Here is a 20,086-nt window from a genome sequence, read left to right as displayed (position 1 = left end):
CATTGTTCCAGTATGTCAACAAAATCCAGAGCCGCTCTCCGATTACTTCCCACCACATGTCCCATTGGGATTAATGAACAAAAAAACACAACAGAACAATCATATATCAATGGTGGCCTGCAGGAATGAAGCATCTCCAGTTTTGACTTTTTTTTATGCTCTTTGAAAGCTGACACCGCCTCCCCAGAAAACGTATCATGGCCCCAGGACAAGCCCAAGTGTTGATAATGCATCGTAAACTGTCAAAAGATGAAGCAGTGCACACTGAGCCGCTCCAGCACAGCAGTCAGGGATTCGCTGCCTTGCTCGAGGGTGATCTGATTGAAGCTGATGAGGGAGGGGGAAAGCGCTCGACGTTCACATCCCCCCACCTACGATTTCCTCTCACGAGCGGGAAGCGAAAGTTAGATCTTACTGGGATGAAGCAGCTAAACTACTCTGACCACAACCTGAGGAGGGTGGCGCTCGCAGGAGAGTCAGAGGATCAGTGGGATTCATCCTCTGGGGATTGTGAATGTCCGTCCAAACTTTCATGGCAGTCAGTCGAGCAGTAGTTGAGATATTTCAGTCTGAACTGAGCAGCGGCGCCACTGATGGAGCTACGCTGCTAGCATGGCTAATTACAGCTCCGCATGCAGAGGGAGGAGATCCAAGAGAAAATAATGTTGGTTTGAGGGGGTCCCTGACTTCTGCGTCCAGTCAGCTTCACCCTGTACCGCGCAGCAGTTGTCATGGCCGAACCTCGCCGATCGGTCGACCGTCGAACCGAAGCAGGACTGATTCTTAAAAGTCTGCTCCTGCTCACGCTCCGCAGGTAACGATGAAAAGGAAAAAGCCTGAATCTCATCAGATTATTTCCCCCCAGAAAAATAAGACATTCCTCTGTGCAGGATTTTTTAAAAGCTGGATTGAACCACGGTCTTTTTCTGACAGCGATAACACACAAACGCGTGCGCCGTCGCACAATAACACACACCCCCACGCGCCTGCGAACACACAATGATACACATTGCAGTTAACAGGCAGCTGAATAGCTTATTGCGGCGGTGACAGATAGGCGTTTTAAATAATGGATCCGCACAGAGACACGAGTGTCACTTCTTGCTGCAGTCAATTATGGCTCTTGGATGAATGATTAAAGGTGGTTTATGGGCAACGGCGACGTCTTCCTCTGCCTATCATTGAGAGTGAGCCCCGACAGAATGTTTCCTGCACACCAGGCGTCTGAATGAGCTCAGACAATGGCCTTCAGGGATGTAATGCGAACAAGAGGAAAAAAGCCGGCGAAAAAGCATGAAAGCCATATTCATCAGCTGGATATGAGGGGAAGCTGTTTGTCAAAGAGGAGCTAAAAGTACCGACAAAACCTGAGGGATCCCACAGAGCTGAAAGACAACTCTAATCATTTTCCTTCTGATCGTTCATCATCCTGATTAGAGTTACTATTTTAGAAACACTATTTCCTAAAACAGCTGGTCACCGTCCTTTCTGACTCAAAGAGGTGCGTTTGTTGGGATTTGGCATTTTAGTGAGTGAGTCAAAATAAACTAGTGTGTGTTCATGGAAATGAAGGAGCGACAGTGTGGCTCGCTGATGTGTTTAATAGTTAACAAAGGAGCTCTGTGGCAATAAGATACCAGGCTTTGATACACACTTGGCACTTGTTAGAGGGATACAGTCACTGTTGGTTTGGCTCTGCACAGGGAGGAAAAATACAGAAGATCACTGGACTTATCTTTTAGGTGCAGGAGCCACTTTAATAGCCGACTGTCATTTGAACATATAGAGCTGGATGATCAGCTGATTAATCAGCGCTGATGTCTTACGCAAGAAGCTGAAATCAGAGAGTTTCTGTAAGGTTTGCATCATAAATGAAAGAAAAGGTTCACCTGCTGGAGGGAAGGCTTCTCACCTTAAATCTCAGAGTAACACCTGGATACACCTGCGGGATTTCTAACAATCACGGTGCAGCATTCTGCTTACACAGGTGTGATGCGGACACCTGAAACCTCCAGCGTACACACACTTAGCTCAGACCTAACGGCGAAGCAGGAGATATCTTGTGTCCAGCTGTTTAACTGTGGAACAATATTCAGATTTTTATGTTGTACGTGTTATAAAACGTGTAAACTGAGTAATTTTAAGGTATTGGGACATTCGATGAGGCAATAAAAGCATTTTGATGACATCACTTTGGCCTTCAGAAAACTGTGAGGGCTTTAATTTAAGAGATCAAAAATCCACCATCAGAAGCTCCAGCCCTGTCACGGCTGAACAATTCAACCATGAGCGCCGCACCGGCTGAGCTTTACCTGCAGCGTGAACTGAAGGCGAACCAGTGGAAATGACGGTTCGTCGCGAGGGTCATTTATAAATAACCAGCTGCATGCACAGATAGGGAGGGTCAGCCCACTGTAAACCTCACACACACCGTCCTCAAGCTGACCCGGTTCAACAAAAGAGATTACTGAACCGAAATGGAACAAATTCATTCCCTGCACATTTTACTTTGTGACCTTTGGCAAACGCTTTGTTTTCTCGGCCTCGGCCTGCTCTGATAATCAATGTGAAATCGCACGAAAGGAGGGGGAGACGTATTTTAATGCCTTTGGCTTCGGGAGGTTGAAGCAGGTGGTCTCTATGAGCGATCACAGTGAACACTTGGGACTGAAAACTTTTAAAATAATCAATCGTCTGCATCGTCGTCACAGCTGCAACCTGCATGTCTGCGTGCATTAGCTCCACACACCAATAACTGAGCACTAGTTTCATACATGAAACTGGACTGGACAGATCTGGACTGCTCGTATGTCTCAAAGTCCAAAAGAGGAGGAAACAGAAGCAGGTCTTTCCTTTTTCTGCAGCGGCGGACATTCATATTTTACATTTTGGGCTTTGAGCTGCAGGATTTTGCTGGGCTAATCGTCCCCTGAGGACGAAGGAGGATGGTTATTAAGCATCGTGATGAAACTTTTCTGAGAGCTGCTGCTCAAAACGCCTTTCTCAGGACCAATCCGGAGTCGTTTGTCCTCACATGCTGATACAGAAATCTAAAATGTTGTCTTGATGCCAGAGTTATTTATGATTCAAACATAACACCTGAGAGAAAAAGGCCTGCAGCTTGAATGTGGGAAAGTTTCTTCTGTCACCGTCTCTGAACGCAGAAATTCAGCCATAAACACGGCGCGTTGGGCAGAAACGGAGCTTGTGGTTGATAATCATCTACAGGAACACAAAGACGGCACACACAAGCCATAACAGCCATGCCTGAGCATGTCTGCACAACTATCCAGCAACCACACTTCAATGCGTGTGTGTGTGCGTGCGTGCGTGCGTGCGTGCGTGGACGCTGTTTATCCATCAGCTGTATTTAATCAGTGCTGCACACACATACACCTGCAATCATACTGGTGCCAAAAATCTGCACCAGCAAGCCCGCATCCTCTGCTCTCATTTCACCAACTCCTGAAGTGCGCACGCACACACGCACGCACGCGCGCACACAGATGTATGTAGTACCAGCGCAGGGCAAAGACATCCCACTTCACGGCTACGGGGACGATCAGCGGACGATCCGGAGCGCGCATGAACAGCACGCGTGAACCTAAAACCCCGCTGTTTGCGTTGAAAAATGAGGCCTGGCATTATTTCCCTGCCGAAAATAGACCAACGCAGCACATCAAAATCGCCGTGCACGGTGCGCGCGCACACACACACACACACACCCCCACCCAGCAAAAGCACACTGATCCAGACACGGGCTGCTTTGCTGGCACGGAGGTGACTGTGTTTGCACCTCCGTTTGCGACTGTGAAGGAATGCAACACAGGGATCGTTGCTGCTTTGCTCGGCGGGGCTTCTCCTCTCCAGCAAAGGCTCAGCCAACGCGCCACACACACGCATAAATTTACACAAATCCCCGTCGGGCCAAATCCAAACACACACGGGCAAATAAAGGCAGGCAGCCTGTTCGTTTTAAAGCATCCGATGCCCTCCTTTACGTTCCCAACATGGCAGCAACTAGCCAGAGAAAAGATTCAGAGTTCGGGAAATGTACGTGTCGGGTATCCGGGGGGGACGGTGGGTCGAAGAGGCTCGCTGGGCGCACACCTCGCCTCGATCCCCGGCAACAATCACGACCAGCAGCCCCTGGGAATAGGGACATTTGGTTGGGTTTAATGGCTACCAAACATCACCGTTTTCCTGCCTTTTAATGGAAAAACTGACGTCCCGTTTTCCTTTTCATGCACTGTGCGCTCTGTCCCTTAAATGTAGATTTACATCTCTTGAATGTACACTTACGAAAATGTTTGCTGGATGCTTCAAAATTACCCCAAAATGCACGTGAACATGCTCGGTGACATCTCCTCCATATGCATTCAGGAGAAGACTTGCAGATATGGATTAACAGCACACTAGAAGGCACGTCTATTTTCCCATGTCAGAAACGAAATGTGAATGCATCTTTGTCCAGTTTCTAAACATTCACACGCCTCTTTTGGGTTTTCAGGAGTCCAGCTGAAATACCGAGTGTTTGCTGCGGAGTGTCGGGACGTCTGTGCCCCAGCTCGCCGCCTCTCTGCTTGCCATGAAAGCCCACCGCCAGTGTGTTGTCTGTGTGAGCAGGTTTACTGCATGACGACCAGCACAATTACCATCACCATTATTTATCGCCACCATAAACGGTCCCCAGCCCAGCACTCACTTCCGAAGCTGCTCCCGCATCGCCGGGCGATCAGAGCGCTCCGCGTCCGGTAGAAATGAACCGATTCCCGGGCAGAACCGAGGCGATGTCCCGACCCCCTCCGCGGTCCGACCAAGCGTCCTCTACCACCGGAGAGAGGCGTCCGAGATCACGGTGTGTATCGTACGTGTGTATGTGTGTGCTCCTCTGCAAGCGGCAGCGGTGGGTTGCAGAGGCTGACTGGCCAGCGAGACACGAGGGTCAAACGCGCCGGAATACAACAAAGACCACTTCCGCCCATTGCTTCAAAATAAAAGAATAAAATTTCTACTTTTGGGGGGGGGGGGGGGGGGGGCAAATTGTGGAAGAAAATTACTCACTCATAAAATATATACATGGACTTTTTGCTTTTTCCCCAAAGATGGTGGGACCAATTGAGACATATGGGAATAATTTAGAATAATTAAGTCACAATTAAGTCAAGTTTTGGAACACATTCACCTCACATTTGAAGCTTATTATGACTTCACCTCACATTTGAAGCTTATTATGACTCTTTGCCAGACTCTTGCTAGTCTTTCAAATGTCCCTCAGAGCGTTGCTACTGTAGCTTGTTCCTTTGCTGCACGTGTTCAACTTGCTGAGTTCACCTTTTGCCATTTAGCCTTACTAAAGGAATCGTGTGGGACCTCACTGACGAAGCCATTATTTCTGCACCCTTTTAGCCTTCTAACCGCATGCTTCATCCCTTTACAGTGAATCTGACACAAAAATAACACATTTTGGAGGAATAATATACCCAGGAAGTAAAGGTATAATTAATAACAGAGTAATAATTAGTGTATTCCTTTTAACTGGAAGCTTTTAACATGTAACTTTTATTGCATGTCAACATATCCTCTCTTAATTTACATATTTTCTACCAGCATATCAAGTGTGCATTACCAATTCCACAAAGTGGGAGTGCTCCAGACCAAGGGGTGCTTTTATGGGTTAATTCACCCTGGCTGTTAGTGGCTGGACATAGGCCAAAATGTCACAAAAAAATGAAGCAATACTAAAGCACCTAAAAGAGTCGACATTTATTTTGAAATTTGAACTCGGCACGTTTCCGGTTTTCCCTTGTCTGCTTCTGGGAAACTTGACGCAGCTCAGCTTGGTGAGGCGGAGCTCAGGCTCCCTGCCTCTGCCTCCCTTCCCCCCATCCCGCTGTTTCTGAAAGCAAAGGAGCCTCGATACCATCCGAGGAGGTTTTTCACCTCCCTGACAGAGAGACAGGCAGAGGCAGAGAGAGAGAGAGAGAGAGAGAGAGAGAGAGAGAGAGAGAGAGAGAGAGAGAGAGAGAGAGAGAGAGACTCTGCTTTTCAAGATAGATTTCCTCAGTCAAGGCCATGGAAGAGAGAGAGAGAAAAGAAGAAAGACGGAAAGAGAGGAAGAGACAAAAAGGGAAAGGAGGTGGAGAAGGAGAAAAAGGGTGCCTTTTGCTTTTGCAGGGCACACAGGAGAGAAGAGAGGAGACAGGAAGAGAGAGAGGAGAGGAAGAGGAGGAGGAGGGGGGTCTCTTTGCTTTGGGAATCAGTGTTCAAGGCTTGAGAAATGTAGGCTATGTTGCACCAGCAAAGAGGGAAGCACAGCCTGTAATTCATGAGCAAGTCTCAACTGTTATTTTATCCCACAGCAACAGTATGTCTTTATACCTGAGAGAGAGAGAGAGAGAGAGAGTGTGTGTGTGTGTGTGTGTGTGTGTGTGTGTGTGTGTGTGTGTGTGTGTGTGTGTGTGTGTGTGCGCGTGTGTGCGTGCGCGCGTGTGTGCGTAGCAGAGAGACAATGAGAGATTGAGATGGAGGAAGGGGACGGAGAGATTCAACACATCAAACAGTTCCTGATTACTGATTTTAAGCTGACGGACGTCATTTCGTGGCTGACTATGTTTGTGTAGGAGGTTATGGATTAAAACTCCACCCGTGGACGGGGGCGCTTGCTTGCAGTGAGGCAAATGAAAAAATAAAAGGGGGGGGGGGCAAGGTGGATGTTACAGGTTTGAGGAAATCATGTCCAGAAGCAGACAAGTGATGGTCTGCCCTGAATGTGTATGAGAGAGTGTTTGTATGCATGAGGCACAGTGTGGCTGTGTTAAGTGTGTGTAGGCCGTAGCCTGAGTGGGAGTATTGTATATTTGCACACTGCTGCTGCAGTGTGTATGCTATATGGCCAGATGTATACGGACACCCCTGCAGACGTTGCACACGTTTGGCTTGGGGCTTTTTTCCCATGGGTCCTGATTTCTAATGAGACGTTTTGTTTGCTTTGTGGCAACAGTTTGGGGGTGGCTCTTGATTCCCCCCGCTTGGTGTGGAAGAACTTGACCGGCCTGACCAGAGCCCTGACCTCAACTCAATCCAACACCTGTACGCCGACTGCGAGTCAGGCCCCAGTCACCAACCTCACTTATGCTCCAGACAGAATAAAGGCAGCAGAGGCTGAAATCTCCTCAATACATCCTACACTTCCCCACATCTTTGTAACTCCACACCTGCATGCTTGCTGGACATGCATGCAGTACAGTGAAGGATGTTCATGTGTGTGTGCACAGGTGTGTGTGTGAGTGTGAGTGTGGTCAGCTGGCACTCACAGGGTCTCGGTCATCTGGTCAGCTCCAGCTTTCTCTCTGCGTGTGGAGAGGAGAATCTGTCACTTCTCTTTCCCTCCCTCCCTCCTTCCTCCTCTCTCCTTTCTTAGCTGGACACGTTTGTCTCACTTGCAGTTAATTCCACGTCACACGAAGCGTTAATATAAAAACTCCTGAGATCGAGCAAGCATGTCACGCCACTTACATGCAGTCTCATTAAATATTAACTCCAACACACCAAACTGCTAGTTGCTGATTACCAAGCTGACCGAAGACGAAGCAGGAAGTGAGCTTGACATTACATTACATTACATTGTGGGGTTAGTCTGACCACTGTGTTAGCAATGTGAGGCAGTGAGCTAAGCCCACCTAACTTCTACTGTGACTACTGTAGCTGCTGTGCCAGTGGCTAACACATTAGCAAGCTAGGAACATGTTAGCGCTAGTTAGCCACGGTAGCTCCCTGATCGTCTTTTCTTTTTTCTCTATTGTGCCATTTACTGCCCAAAATTTGTGATAGCGTTATTAAAGGCTAGCTAGTTTGTTATGTGCCAGTTAACAAAAATGCATCATGAAATTCCACCATTACAAAAGCTTGTGTGACCAAGCCTAAACAAGCTAATGCTAATACATAGAGTAATATAGCTACTCTCAGCTAATGGTCATACCAGAGCAAGTCAGGCTGAGTTTAGTGAACTGAGCGAATGAATCCATCTTTCCTTTTGTAAGAGGAGGGAAGTGTTATTACTTCTTTCAAAACTTGCCGTGCTTTATTTATACAATACTTTTTATCTATTTTCTCTACATTGTATGACACCACTTATCTGTTCGCTCCAACATGTAGTTGCGTTGGTTTAGTTTATCCAGCAGAATTTAAAATGAAGTATTTGTCAAGTTGGAGTCACTGCCATGTCTGGCAGGGTTGAAGATGTTAAAGGCTCCACAAAACTAATTATTATTATCCTCACGGCTCCTAAAAACAGAAAAACATCCCTAAAATATGTCCAATCTCATTTGATATTTGCAGTCAATGATTACATGTGGGTCCTCGAATCAAACATTGACATATCTAATTATCTTCCATGTCCAACGCAGTGAAATTCCTCTGCTGTACCATCTCAAGCACAGTCAGACGTCTGTTTGTGCACCCTGCAGCGCTGAGGCAGAAGTTGTGAGACTGTGCTTACTACCGCGCTAACGCACCCCTCCTCCAAAACTTCTGTTATCTGCTGATGAGTAGTAAACAGTCTCCCAGCATTCACCAGAGCACTGCAGAGCAACCGGGGACTCAACTGCTCGACAAGCATGTTTTGAGACATAATGAAGTAAATAATGTCTACATTTTTCTTTTTCTGACCTACCATGCAGTCTTTTGGCAACAACAGACTACAGAAGCTTTACAAAACGCCCGGGTTAGCTGGCTCTTTGGAGAAATATTGTTATGTAAGTTTTACCTCCAGAACTCTGCAGCTCACACCAAAACAACCTCGATGGATAAATAGCACAAGAAGCTAAACGGAAAGAAATGATCTGGGTGTGAACTGTCCCTTTAAGCAGCTCCTTGCATTGATTTTAACACACCTCTTGTATGAAAGCCAAGCAGGCCAGGAGGACCAAGGTTCAACCGGCGGGAAAACAACCTTATTCCTTCAGGAACCAAAGGCTAAAATGCGACTGGCCAAAGCTTTCTAACCACCACAGATGTTTTCCTAACATGCTGTGATTCACTCACAGTTCTGGATCTCAAAGAAAAACTGTCCCACCCTGACACAGCTCTTTGGTTTTCTAACGTGATCTGCAGCAGAGTGTAAGGACGGATAGACGGCTGGACTGACAGATGGGTGAGCTGTCAGTGAGTGAAGGACAGACACAAAGACTCAATGGATAAGTATTAAACACCATTAGATGTTAAGAAACACCAGGCAAGGTGAATCAAACCCACGTCAAGTACTGGAAGTCAGGATGAGACGACGTTTCAGCTGCATCTCACAAACAGCCAGTGAGACGCCAGCTGCTACATCATGAGTTAGGAATAAAGATTATGGAGCGCCTGGTAGCCAAATGGTTACATGTCACATGGTCGCAAACTTTGACTCCAGCCTTTGTTGCATCACACTCCCTCTTTCAGTGAAGGTCCACGTAAGTTACCCAAGTCCTCTCCAGTGCACCACACTTCATTCACCAACAGTTCTCAGCTACAAAGGTGGTGTCATGTGACTCACAGATCACCAATCAGAATACAAAACAACCATCATCTGTTAATAATAAACAATATCTACTGCAGAAGAGAAAATATAAAACCAAACTGTTCCTTTATCTGAACCACTCAGTGGGTAAAAATCTTCTTTTACGTCTTGCAGTACTTTTATGTTCCACCGTTCTTCTTCTATGACACAGTGTTTTCCACATGGATATCAACAGAAGGCTGACATGACTTATTTAAGAACTCAAAATGCAGAATAGCGGAACATAAAAGTGTTACACCGTGTCTAAACGAGACTTTTCCAGCTGCAGGACATTTCACAGAGATGAATCATGATGAAACCGAGGCGTTGTCGCTCTCCTCTTTCTCCAGTCTGGATTCTTCACTGGGCACTGGGATGAAGACCCAGACTTTCTGCAGTGTCCACTGGATTAGATTTGATTGGAAACAAGCAAATCCAGTTCAAGGATGGATGTGTTGAGACGAGCCGCAGACTGACTCTGGAATTAGTCTGGGTTATCTTTAAACATCGAGATGATGAGATGATGGATAATTCAGAGTGCAGTGTTTTGAAAAGGGAGGTTGAAAGAGCACAGAGCGTGCTGCTCTGTACTGAAACATTCAACCATGTTACTCACTGCCGGGTAAAGATGAAAGATTGTTTTTACATAAGAATATCTGTCTTGAATTTATGCTCCTATATATGTATCTGGGAGCAAATGGTGAAATATGTGAAACTGTGGTGAAATTAATAACCAACCTAGTCCCGACTAGCTTGACATCTAGCGTTTATAAATATAATAATAATAATAATAATAATAGTAGCAGTGATAATAAATTCCTTCATCTGTCACAAACTGCAACTGCGATTAAGCCAAATGTCTTCCACCTCACAGCACCCTGATGAAGGCAGGAGAGCGGAAAAGGTTCGGTGAATAAAGCGAGGTGTGCTGGAGAACACACAGACTCTAACACATGGACAAGCACAGCATCTTAGACCCAGTTCAGGCTTAACATCCAGTCCGAGACAACTATTTTTAAAGTTTGCACGGTGAAATCTCGCCCGCCGGTAGTTTAATTTATGACGACAGCTGATGTTAGAGGTGTTGATGCTGCCTCAATCAACTTCACAAAAACATTTCAAGACATATCTGCGATGCAAAGCACACTCGGCTTTGTTAAAAGGTTAGCACACTCGAATTACGATTTGCTTTCCTTTCGTGACATTTAACTAAATGAACCCGTCAGGCCAGAATTTGTGTGCAGTCTGCAGCGGAGAGATGTGCCGCGCTGCAGGTCAGAGGTCAGTACTTACTTTATGTAGTAGGGCACGTTGTTCGGGGAGATGCCCTGCTCGAAGGGGCTCTCCACAGATCCTGCTGAGACAGAGAAACAAGGGTCAGAACAACTGCTCAAACTGTCTGCAGGCTCTTTAACTCTCCACACACACGTTTTACTGCAGGAGCAACATCCTGTAGGTCTAACAAAGCACGCAGGAAATGTGCATGCAGCAGTTAAGCAACACGTCACGTGTAATGAAAAGTTTTCTTCAAAGTAATATACGTGATAATGAAAAACAGCAGAAAAACAAGAAATATTGCTAATTATCTCACTTATTGTGCCCACAAGAGTTGGCACACCAACCATTAAAGCAAGCTGTGCTTTCTGGGAATTGTCAGCACAGTTGGAATGCATCTCTGACCAATCAGATGGCTTGGCTGAAACGACCCGCTGTATAAGCGTTATTGTGCCTCATGGGTGAAATTTGCTGCAGTTAAAAACAGAACGATGCATCGTGGGACAACTGCCAGAACATATGCGGCGGGCGTATATCAACGCAGCAGCGAGATATGAAGCACACCGCTCTCACATTATCATCACCATCATCACTGTCATCTTTATTATAACCACATCAGCATCTCTATCTGTCCTCCTATATCTGTGACAGCTCCATTATCAAGCTGGATACAATATTTATCTCTCAACAAATGTCATCATTTTACATAGCAGGGATATTTCAATGCATGGTTTTTCTAGATATCATATATTGTTCATGCGGCTGCTGTGCTACCATCCTACACAATGTGTTTCTGCCGTTTAACCAATTAATCCGTGTCTGAAGTGTCAGTTTCACATTTTGTTTCTTTATTTCCTCCTTCTTCTTCCGAGGTCCCATGCGGTTCTTCAGTTTTAATCACTGCCACGAGCGTGTGAGTGATGTTGTGATCTTTTGTTATCTGTGGTCTTTTAATTACTCTGCAGATGAGCTGTAATTAAACTAAAGAGAATTGATGAGGAAAAACAGCTCGCAGTTTGATGAGTGGCTCCAGGTGGACATCGTAAAAGGACAAAAATCACCCGTATGGTCTTACAAGCTTACGCATCGTTTATCTGCAATGTTTCATGTCACTGTCACATGCGTGGCTCGAGAGAATAATAGTGATTACAACACGAAGAGTAGGAGAAACAGTGAGACCTGCTGGGTTTTTTTCCAGTCTTGCCAATTAAAGCTACATCTCTCCTTTCAGGAAATGTGTACCTGAATGATTCATTTTGAAAGGTGAGTGAAAAACCAAGAAAGAAGACTCTCAGAAACTGACCCCTGCTGCTAACCTGTGATGGCTAAAAACTGTTGCTGAAAAAATGTCTGCAGCAAACTCCAACTGTACCCGCACTGGAAGTATGCGTAATTAGCACCTGTCAAGACGAACAGACATCTCATTTCGAGCCAGTTTTGTTGGATGACATGCTAACTGTGGCTAGCATATTATATCAGCTCTAGATAGCTAGCTAATTTATGCTATCTCCACTGTTGCACGTGGTTTAAAACTGTCTCGGGCTGACCCGTTTTAAAGCAACACCCTTGTAAAAGTGGTCTATGCACAACCAACAAATAAGCACGCTAAAATAGGGTTTGGTAAATGTAATGCTAACTAGGGCTGCTGGAGTGTAAACAACTCCAAATCCAATAAAGAGCAGAAAAGAGCTGCTAACATGGGCCTGATATAGCTGCACCTCAGCTGCAGCACAACGGTCCTAAATCAGTGCTTACTAACTTAACCTGTGATACTGTGCTAATGATATGCTCTTTGGTCTGAATGTGTTGTCAGTAATAACCAAGTTAGCCGGGATTAGAGCTGACAAACACACTGTTAAATTCTTCCACCTTTGTGCCGGTATGTTTGCTTTTGGACCAAGATGTAGACGTCCACACTTTAGCATGTTGAGCTAAGCTATCCACAGGTCACAAAACAAGCGCCCCATCAAAGAACAAAATGAGCTCATAGTCAGTGACTTCATTCAACCGTGTCTGTGCTCTTTACGGTCGATTTGACGCTGAAGAACTGGAGAAACCAAACTATATCCATCTCTTTCATCAATGCAACAATCAATGAGGGACTTTCATCTGTGCTTTCATCAATATGTGAGTGCGATGCGGATGAGGGCCCTGGTCGTATTGGGGTAAGTGCTGGGTCATATTGAAATTAAGTGATAAAACTAGAAAAACAAGTTGCATCAGATCGATAGACCGTCACTGGCTCGATGATCAGCCAAATGAGCGACGGTCTTTATATGCTCTCTCCCTCTCGTCTCTTGTTCAGTGACCCGTTGACGGTCGAGCCTTGTGCCGCTCTCTCTCTCCCGCTAACACGTCACTGATCGAGCGCCACCGAGCGAGACGCTGTCGGGGGGTGGCTGCCTCATTTTGTCCGACACATTCTGTCTTATCTCTTTCTCACATGCACAACCTCTTGAGTATCTTGTCAGCCGTCAGCGGTCCGATGTGCGCAGGTAGATGGAAGCGTGAGTGTGTTTCACTCACCGTGCAGAAGCCCAAAGTCCCTGTGAGCATCCGTCAGCTGCTTTAGATGTTCTGTGATGGAGATCTGATGGAGAAAGATGGAAAGAAATACATCACATTAAACAGAAAAAAGTAAAAGAAATATCAACCATCTTAAGGCCATGAGAAAACTTTCAGCCCCGATGCTCCTTCAAAGTAATGAATAGCTTTATAATGTGATCGTGACAATACACTGGAGGGTGATTTTTTTATGTGAATCTCTATATCTATGATACACTCACGAGCAATGAATGGAAGTACAAGGATGGGCAGACGGAGGGAGAGGAAGAGGAGCGGAGGAGACGCAAAGCCAAGCATGGAAAAGGTAATTGAATTTGTAGTGGAGGAATTAGAGAGGATGCAGTCTCCTGTGAGTCTCCCTCAGCTCTGAATGAGCCGTCTATCTAGATGGAGTTGAGATAATTGTGCCAAATCAGCACAGCTTTGTAGGTACACACAGAGAGGTGGGGCTCAGCCCGCCGGGTACACACACTAGTCTCATGGCTCACAGATTGCCATCGAAACTGCAAACTCTCGGCTTGCCAGTGATCCGAATCTAAACACCTGCTTTGTGCTTATTTTGGCAGCGATCTTACAAAAGTATAGACTTCATGTAAGCATCACTGCATCACTGGCATGACAATCCTATCTTTAACTTCAATGATTTTCATGTCACTGAACCTCTGGTTAGAGAGGAAACACAGATGTGAAGAGCAGTAAGTGACGTCCAGGTCATAAAAGCCAACTCCGGCAGACTGTCAGCACTTACTGAGCAGCCATGTTTCTGTCAGGCAGTTCAAATAACAAACACAGTGCACATGAAAATACTCACAAAGTACAAGAACCACCTCTAAAAACCATCCATGAAACACAATGTGGTGTTATCATGGCTGCAGCTATTTCACCCTTCATGTCAAGAATGGCGAGGTAAACAGCAAAAATACAGCATTCATGTCACAAAGTAATCCAGCAGGACTGTGTGCCTGCGTGGATCTAATGGACCAACACTCAGGCAGCCTCACAGGACGCCGTATAAAGGTCAGAATGCCCCAAATCATTTCTGAGCTGCTGTTCATGGAGACCGAACCAAGCCTACGTTGGTTCATCTTCATCACGATTCCTGCATAAACTCTACGAATCTGCTGTTTCCATTAAGCCTTCATAATGTGATGTGTAATTCACATAAAAAGCCAGCTGACACTCGCAGGCATGATTTCAGCCCGGTACCAACGCTCGCCAGCTAGCTGCTCCCTGAACGTCCCCGGAGGAGCTGCTGTGTGTCTCTAATCACTGATGCTTCCTGACACAGTGTTCAATGATCTAATGTTCCCAGGCAACGCGCGCCGCTCCGACCAGCATGCGGAGCTTTGGCAGATGCTGATTGACGACAGATTTTTGTACCAGGAAGTGAAAAAAGTGAGTCAGCGCAGGCATCCCAACTTTTCTTTGGTCGAAGTCTTGAAGCTAAGGGGGCCGAGGTGGGTTATCGACTGATTAGCCTTTTATCCACGAGACAAATGAGAAGGCCGCTGGTGACACACTGTCAGGGAGTGTGTGTGAGCACGTGCATCATGGTATGAGATGAAGGACAGATGAAGATGAAAACGACGGCCATGACCAGTCCTCTCTTTTGGCTTCCACATGAAAACCAAAACGCTGAAATTACCTTTGAGTTCACCTCACCCAATCCATTTCTGCCTGAGCTGCTTTTCCCCGTATCCACGGCAACCTAATCAGAGTCGCACAAACAAGAGGAGCGGGATTGTTGAGGAGGAATTTGTCGCAATTACTCAGAGTGCACCGTGTCCCCACGCCGGCCAATCAGCTTCGACCTTTTAGACACGAAAGAACACTGTGAACCAACTAAAATGACCTGAATGTAAGTGTACCACACACACGCACGTACACACACACTAAAACACACACAGGTGCACACAAACACAACAAAAGCACGAGCACTTAGCTAAAATTTAAGCCACATTAACTAAAGCAGAAAACATGAAAACACAAACACACACTTGGCGCACTGACATTAAAAGGCAGCGCTTGCACACACACACACACACACACACACACACACACGGATACACACACACACACACACACCACCACCCTGCCATTAAAAGTGATGCCAAAATTCCTGGGCAAACATTCTGGTCCCAGTGAACCACCTGCAATGGAAAATGACTTCAAAAACTGGCAGTTAAATCCCTTTTTCTGTCCAAATGAAACGCTAAATTCTCTTCTTACGGCTGCGCATCAGTCATGCGTATCAGCGTAAACAGACACACTCTCTGACCAAGGCTCACACTTATCAAGCTGCTCAAAGTGAAAGACTGATGGCTGTTTTATCAAACTTATCTTGACTCAAATATGCTCATAAATTCAAGATGTCTCCGAGGCCTGATCATGTGGGAAAAAGGCACAGTCAGACGACTGCAGCTGGCAAGCTAGCCGCTAACCCACTAGCCAGCCGCGAGTCGGTCACAGTGGCTCCATCTCTGCTTTCTCTGTACTGTTTTGTTCAATCCAACCTGGCATTTTGTTCTCTGGGTTGTGTATTGTAAAAGAATGAGCGTTGTGGCAGATGTAGGGCGAATCCTGAGCACAAGTGTGAGTGTTTGAGAGCTGCTCTTAAAAGGTTACCTTTTTGTGTTATGTTCAATCAAAAGCACTTCACATGATGTGTTGTTTACACGATGATCTGTCCCAGAAGGCATTCACAGTATTTCAGAGATCTCTTTATAAAAAGTGCAGGAAGTTTGATGAATGCAGGGCAATTAGTTAGTTTCTTACACAACCACAAATCACATCTTCCTTCCTCCCTCTATCAACTACACTGGTGCTCTCACCTTTACTACCACACAAAGGTGTGTGTCTGTGTGTGTGTGTGCGCGCAAGCATCTGGTCAGGTGCTAACTTCAGAGGGGCTGACCGTCTGGTCCCATCACCGTGGTGTCAGCGTGACGCCCATCTCCGCCTGGGACTCGGCGACATTACTTGCGTCTCTCTGGCAGCTGAGTGGCTCTATCTGCCACCCCCCGTAACAATCACTGTCTGCCTTCCAGCATGGCTGCCACTGGGTTTATTGAGACTGATTGAGGCACACCCTGTGCTTCCTCTGATCACCAACACATGGTGTGTGTGTGCATGTGTGTGTGCGCTTTTAATCTTTATTACAGTTGTCCCACAAAGGGACACACACACTGATGTTCACAGGTGCACACACTCTTCCTTTAAGGAGTGTGCGTTAACCTGAAAGGATTACGTTTGACATGCTGTCGTCTAATAATCCCTTATGTACCACATGCAGGAGTTGGACAAAAGACACTGAGACATAAGACAATTTGTCTTTTCACTGCATGAAAGACAGTGGAGACAATGCTGACAGCTTTACAGGTCAGTGGGCGGAGTCTAAGCGCCACATCTGGCTGAGGAGCTTTAACGGAGACTTGCAGATGGAACATCATTTTCTAATAACGGGGTATATTTGTTGTTTGCTGCCATACAGTATATGTACATGTCTGCAGAGCGCTGCGCAGGTGCGCGTGCACCGGTGTGTACCTGCAGCAGCCTCCAGCGCGTGTTGAGATCATCGATGCGTTCAAGGTTGCTCGGTGACAGCTGGATGTCGTGTGGGCCGAATGTGGACGCCAACTGGTTCATGTGTGTTACGTCATCCTTAATCAGAGCGATCTCTTCCTGGAACTCCTGCAGAACACACACATACACACTCAGGTTGTTTGTTGGGCTGCGTTGTTTACAGTGGTGAGAAGACAGATGGGAGACACAGACAGGTTGTTAGCTCGGCGCGGTCTCACCTCCACCGTTCTAACACTGAGAAACAGATGCATCCATCATGTAAACCCCACTTTTTCTGCATATTTAATGCTTGCTGATGTATGGAAAACACTGACAGGCTTACAGTAAGGAGGATAAATGCAACGTGAGGGGCGCTCGTGGCAACCAGTGAAACATTAATGGCTGATAGATGCAAAGTGGGCTAACTCCGTGTCTGTTTGATCAATGCTCTATGCTGCTGTGGCGCATGAAGATTAAGGACGAGGTGATGTTCAGCTATGACATCTATGTTACATGCAGCTTTAAAGGTGCTGAATGAATCATAATCAAATGACTTTTCAGACAGTGGTACATTTACTACAAACAAATAAGACTAATTGAGAAGACGAGCAGCCTGTATTCAAATCTACAACAAGCTATGAGGTTACGTGATGGCACAAAGAAGCTTTGTTCATGGCACAAAACACAAAGAGGTTTCTGTTCTTTAAGGCTCCTAACAGTGAATTTATCACTGACATTTCTTTACTGTAAATTCTTGGCTTTTCATTGTCTTTTTAGGAGGTAGGCCTCAATCTGACCTTGACTCTTTCGATGTTCTCCGGCAGCGAGTCGATCAGCAGGTCGCCAACAGGTTCCCACGCCTCCTTCACCATCTCGGCCTGCCTCAGCTGTCCATCCAGCACATCCTCCGCCTCCTGGAGCTCCATCAGCCGATCAAGGGCCAGCTCCAACCTCCTCTGCCAGTCGGCCGAGTCGGCGCTGAGTCGGTCCCACTTGGTCATCACGTCATCTGCTTCTTTGCGCAGGACTCGCCCCACATTCTGGGCGCGCTCCTCTGGGCTGATATCTGAGGGTCATGGAAAGATGGGTTGGAAAGAAACATTGTCTTAAGTCTGTGACATGTTGAGCGAATCACAGCACTGTTTGAGCTGTTATCTAATTACCGGTTTAGACGATACAAGACATTGTGTCTCTGTTTACTGAGGTTAATCAAAGCCTTTGATACAATTGGTCCAGTTTATCCTCTGATGGCCTGTGAAGGGATAGTGGATCAGAGCTCACCATGTGATGGCAGGTAGGGTCACTATAGGCCACTATGGGCCGTGTCCTGTTCTCCATTTATGAGACTGTTTCTTCTGTGTGTGATTGTGAAATTCATCTTTATGCAGACGATTCACCCCAAAATGCGTATGTTTACCTTCAAATTAAACTAGCTATGATCAATATCTTTATATCAGCTCTAAGTCACATGACTACTTTGCACACGAAACTCACACCTTTATCATTGTGAGTCACTCTCGCAGCTCTCGACGGTGTTGTTTTTGGCTTTTTCAGCATCGCAGTTTGATTCACACGCTGCTGAACTCTGATTGGCGCATGGCAGCATGTGACAACATCTGTTTACAACCGAGCCCCGCCCACTTAAAGCCAGTGGGAAAAGCCAAAACAAAAAATCCTGAAATAACCAAACCTGTTGTAAGTTTGGCAGAAAACAGCGTGTGCATGTCGAAGTCCAGCACTGAGAAAAAAGGCTTTCAATAAATACATTTCAGCACATAATCCTTCCTCAACTAAGCCCCTTATGATTAATCTCTGTGTTCTAATAGAACCTAAGAATCTATTCAGTTGTACTAAAACAGATTTAAGGGTATGAATGGAGATGAAAGAACAAGTTTAATTTCAACTAAAATCTGTGTGGAAAGTAGAGAAAGTGTCTGCGGCTGCGTGAGTAGCGTTACTTTAAAGAAGAAGAGCTGTGTGGCAGCTGTGTGCGACAGTCATTCGTGAGAAACTCATAAAAAGAGACACTTTCATCATCATTCTGGAGCTCCTACAGCTTCTTTCAATCTCGTCACATCTTTTGTTTGGCTGAAGTCCTGCAGTGATTGTCCAGTCCGCTGAATGCATTCACCTGTGCCCAGTTCTGCCTCTATTCAGCTGCAATTTAAGACACGAACATTGGAGTTTAAAAGCATGTTGCCTCTTTTAAAGCAAACAAAAGCACACGCAGTCGCTGTGACAATCAAGACTGGCTTCTGGGAGACTGTTTCACTTATATGTCAAACCACTCAGGCTGTTTGTGGAGACATGGGTTCTCTTTAAGGAGAACCAGCTGAATTCAAACCAAGCAAAATGTCATACGCTCAAAAAAGCCGTGTGTCAATTCTGCTTTTTAGACGTCCCCAACTGCTGCCGATTTGAAGCTCTAATCTCTGAGGGAGAAAAACTTTCTGAGAGGAAGTGCTTGTCTCCCTCGGTATGCCGGTGATTAGCAGCTGGAGTTCACCCTTTCTTTCTCTTACACTCTCCGAGTGTGTTTGAGTTGGCAAATGAATGGGTTTAATGGGCCACAGTTTAAATTCAGCTCTTTTCTATGAGCCTGGTAACCGGGCTGCTGCCATGGTGCAGAGGCTGCTGCAGAAAAGTGTGTGCGCATTAACCTCCATGTGTGGTTGTTGCCAGGCTGTTACTAGGGTCCAGAGTTCAGTAAGTGAGTGAGACACCAGAGGAAGAGGAGCTCTAGGTCTGAGCAGGAAACAGGCCTGCTAAGTTCACTTCATATTTTCCTTTTGCTCTGACAGAAAATATTACTACTTGATGAGCTGTGTGCTGTATTTACAGTCCAGTTTCTACATTTAAAGGGCAGGTGCATTCAGGTGCTTTATGGACAATTGTCCGAAACGAGTCACTCTGGAGACGCGTGTTACCTCTCTGCTCAGGCGATGGTGTGTCTCGGGGCAGCTCGGACAGAAAGATTCCCACATCGTCCAGGGCCTTGGTCACAGCTGGCTCTTTAGCTCTCAGGTCCCTCCTGAAGCCCTGTGACATCACACACAACACACTTGTACACACAACTAGTTTAACTGCATTAATTCAGTGTGTTGCTGCCACAACGACAAAGCCTCTGTGCACTGAGTCTGGATCATT

General features: G+C 46.1%; 2 protein-coding genes across 8 annotated transcripts in view; one reads left to right on the top strand and one right to left on the bottom strand.

Moving 5' to 3' along the window:
* The window catches only part of LOC139352111 (calcipressin-1-like), a 248,609-nt gene that overhangs the window by 101,146 nt on the left and 127,377 nt on the right, over nt 1-20,086 (top strand). The gene's annotated exons all lie outside the window — the stretch shown is intronic.
* Nucleotides 1-20,086, bottom strand: part of dmd (dystrophin) — a 166,624-nt gene that overhangs the window by 30,488 nt on the left and 116,050 nt on the right. For 2 of the 7 annotated variants that reach the window (XM_070994172.1, XM_070994173.1), the window contains exons 61-65: nt 19,867-19,978; nt 17,737-18,005; nt 16,922-17,068; nt 13,340-13,403; nt 10,832-10,892 (exon numbers count right to left, since the gene is read on the bottom strand). In XM_070994172.1, the coding sequence (XP_070850273.1) occupies nt 10,832-10,892; nt 13,340-13,403; nt 16,922-17,068; nt 17,737-18,005; nt 19,867-19,978 (653 nt within the window). Of the gene's footprint in view, nt 1-4,705; nt 4,941-7,316; nt 7,353-10,831; nt 10,896-13,339; nt 13,404-15,023; nt 15,087-16,921; nt 17,069-17,736; nt 18,006-19,866; nt 19,979-20,086 lie in introns of those variants that run through there. The other 5 variants (XM_070994178.1, XM_070994177.1, XM_070994174.1 and 2 more) reach the window with 4 other exon arrangements.

Source organism: Chaetodon trifascialis, chromosome 24 (genome assembly GCF_039877785.1).
Source record: "Chaetodon trifascialis isolate fChaTrf1 chromosome 24, fChaTrf1.hap1, whole genome shotgun sequence".
NCBI lineage: Eukaryota > Metazoa > Chordata > Actinopteri > Chaetodontiformes > Chaetodontidae > Chaetodon > Chaetodon trifascialis.
This window is presented reverse-complemented; position numbering and strand designations above follow the sequence as displayed.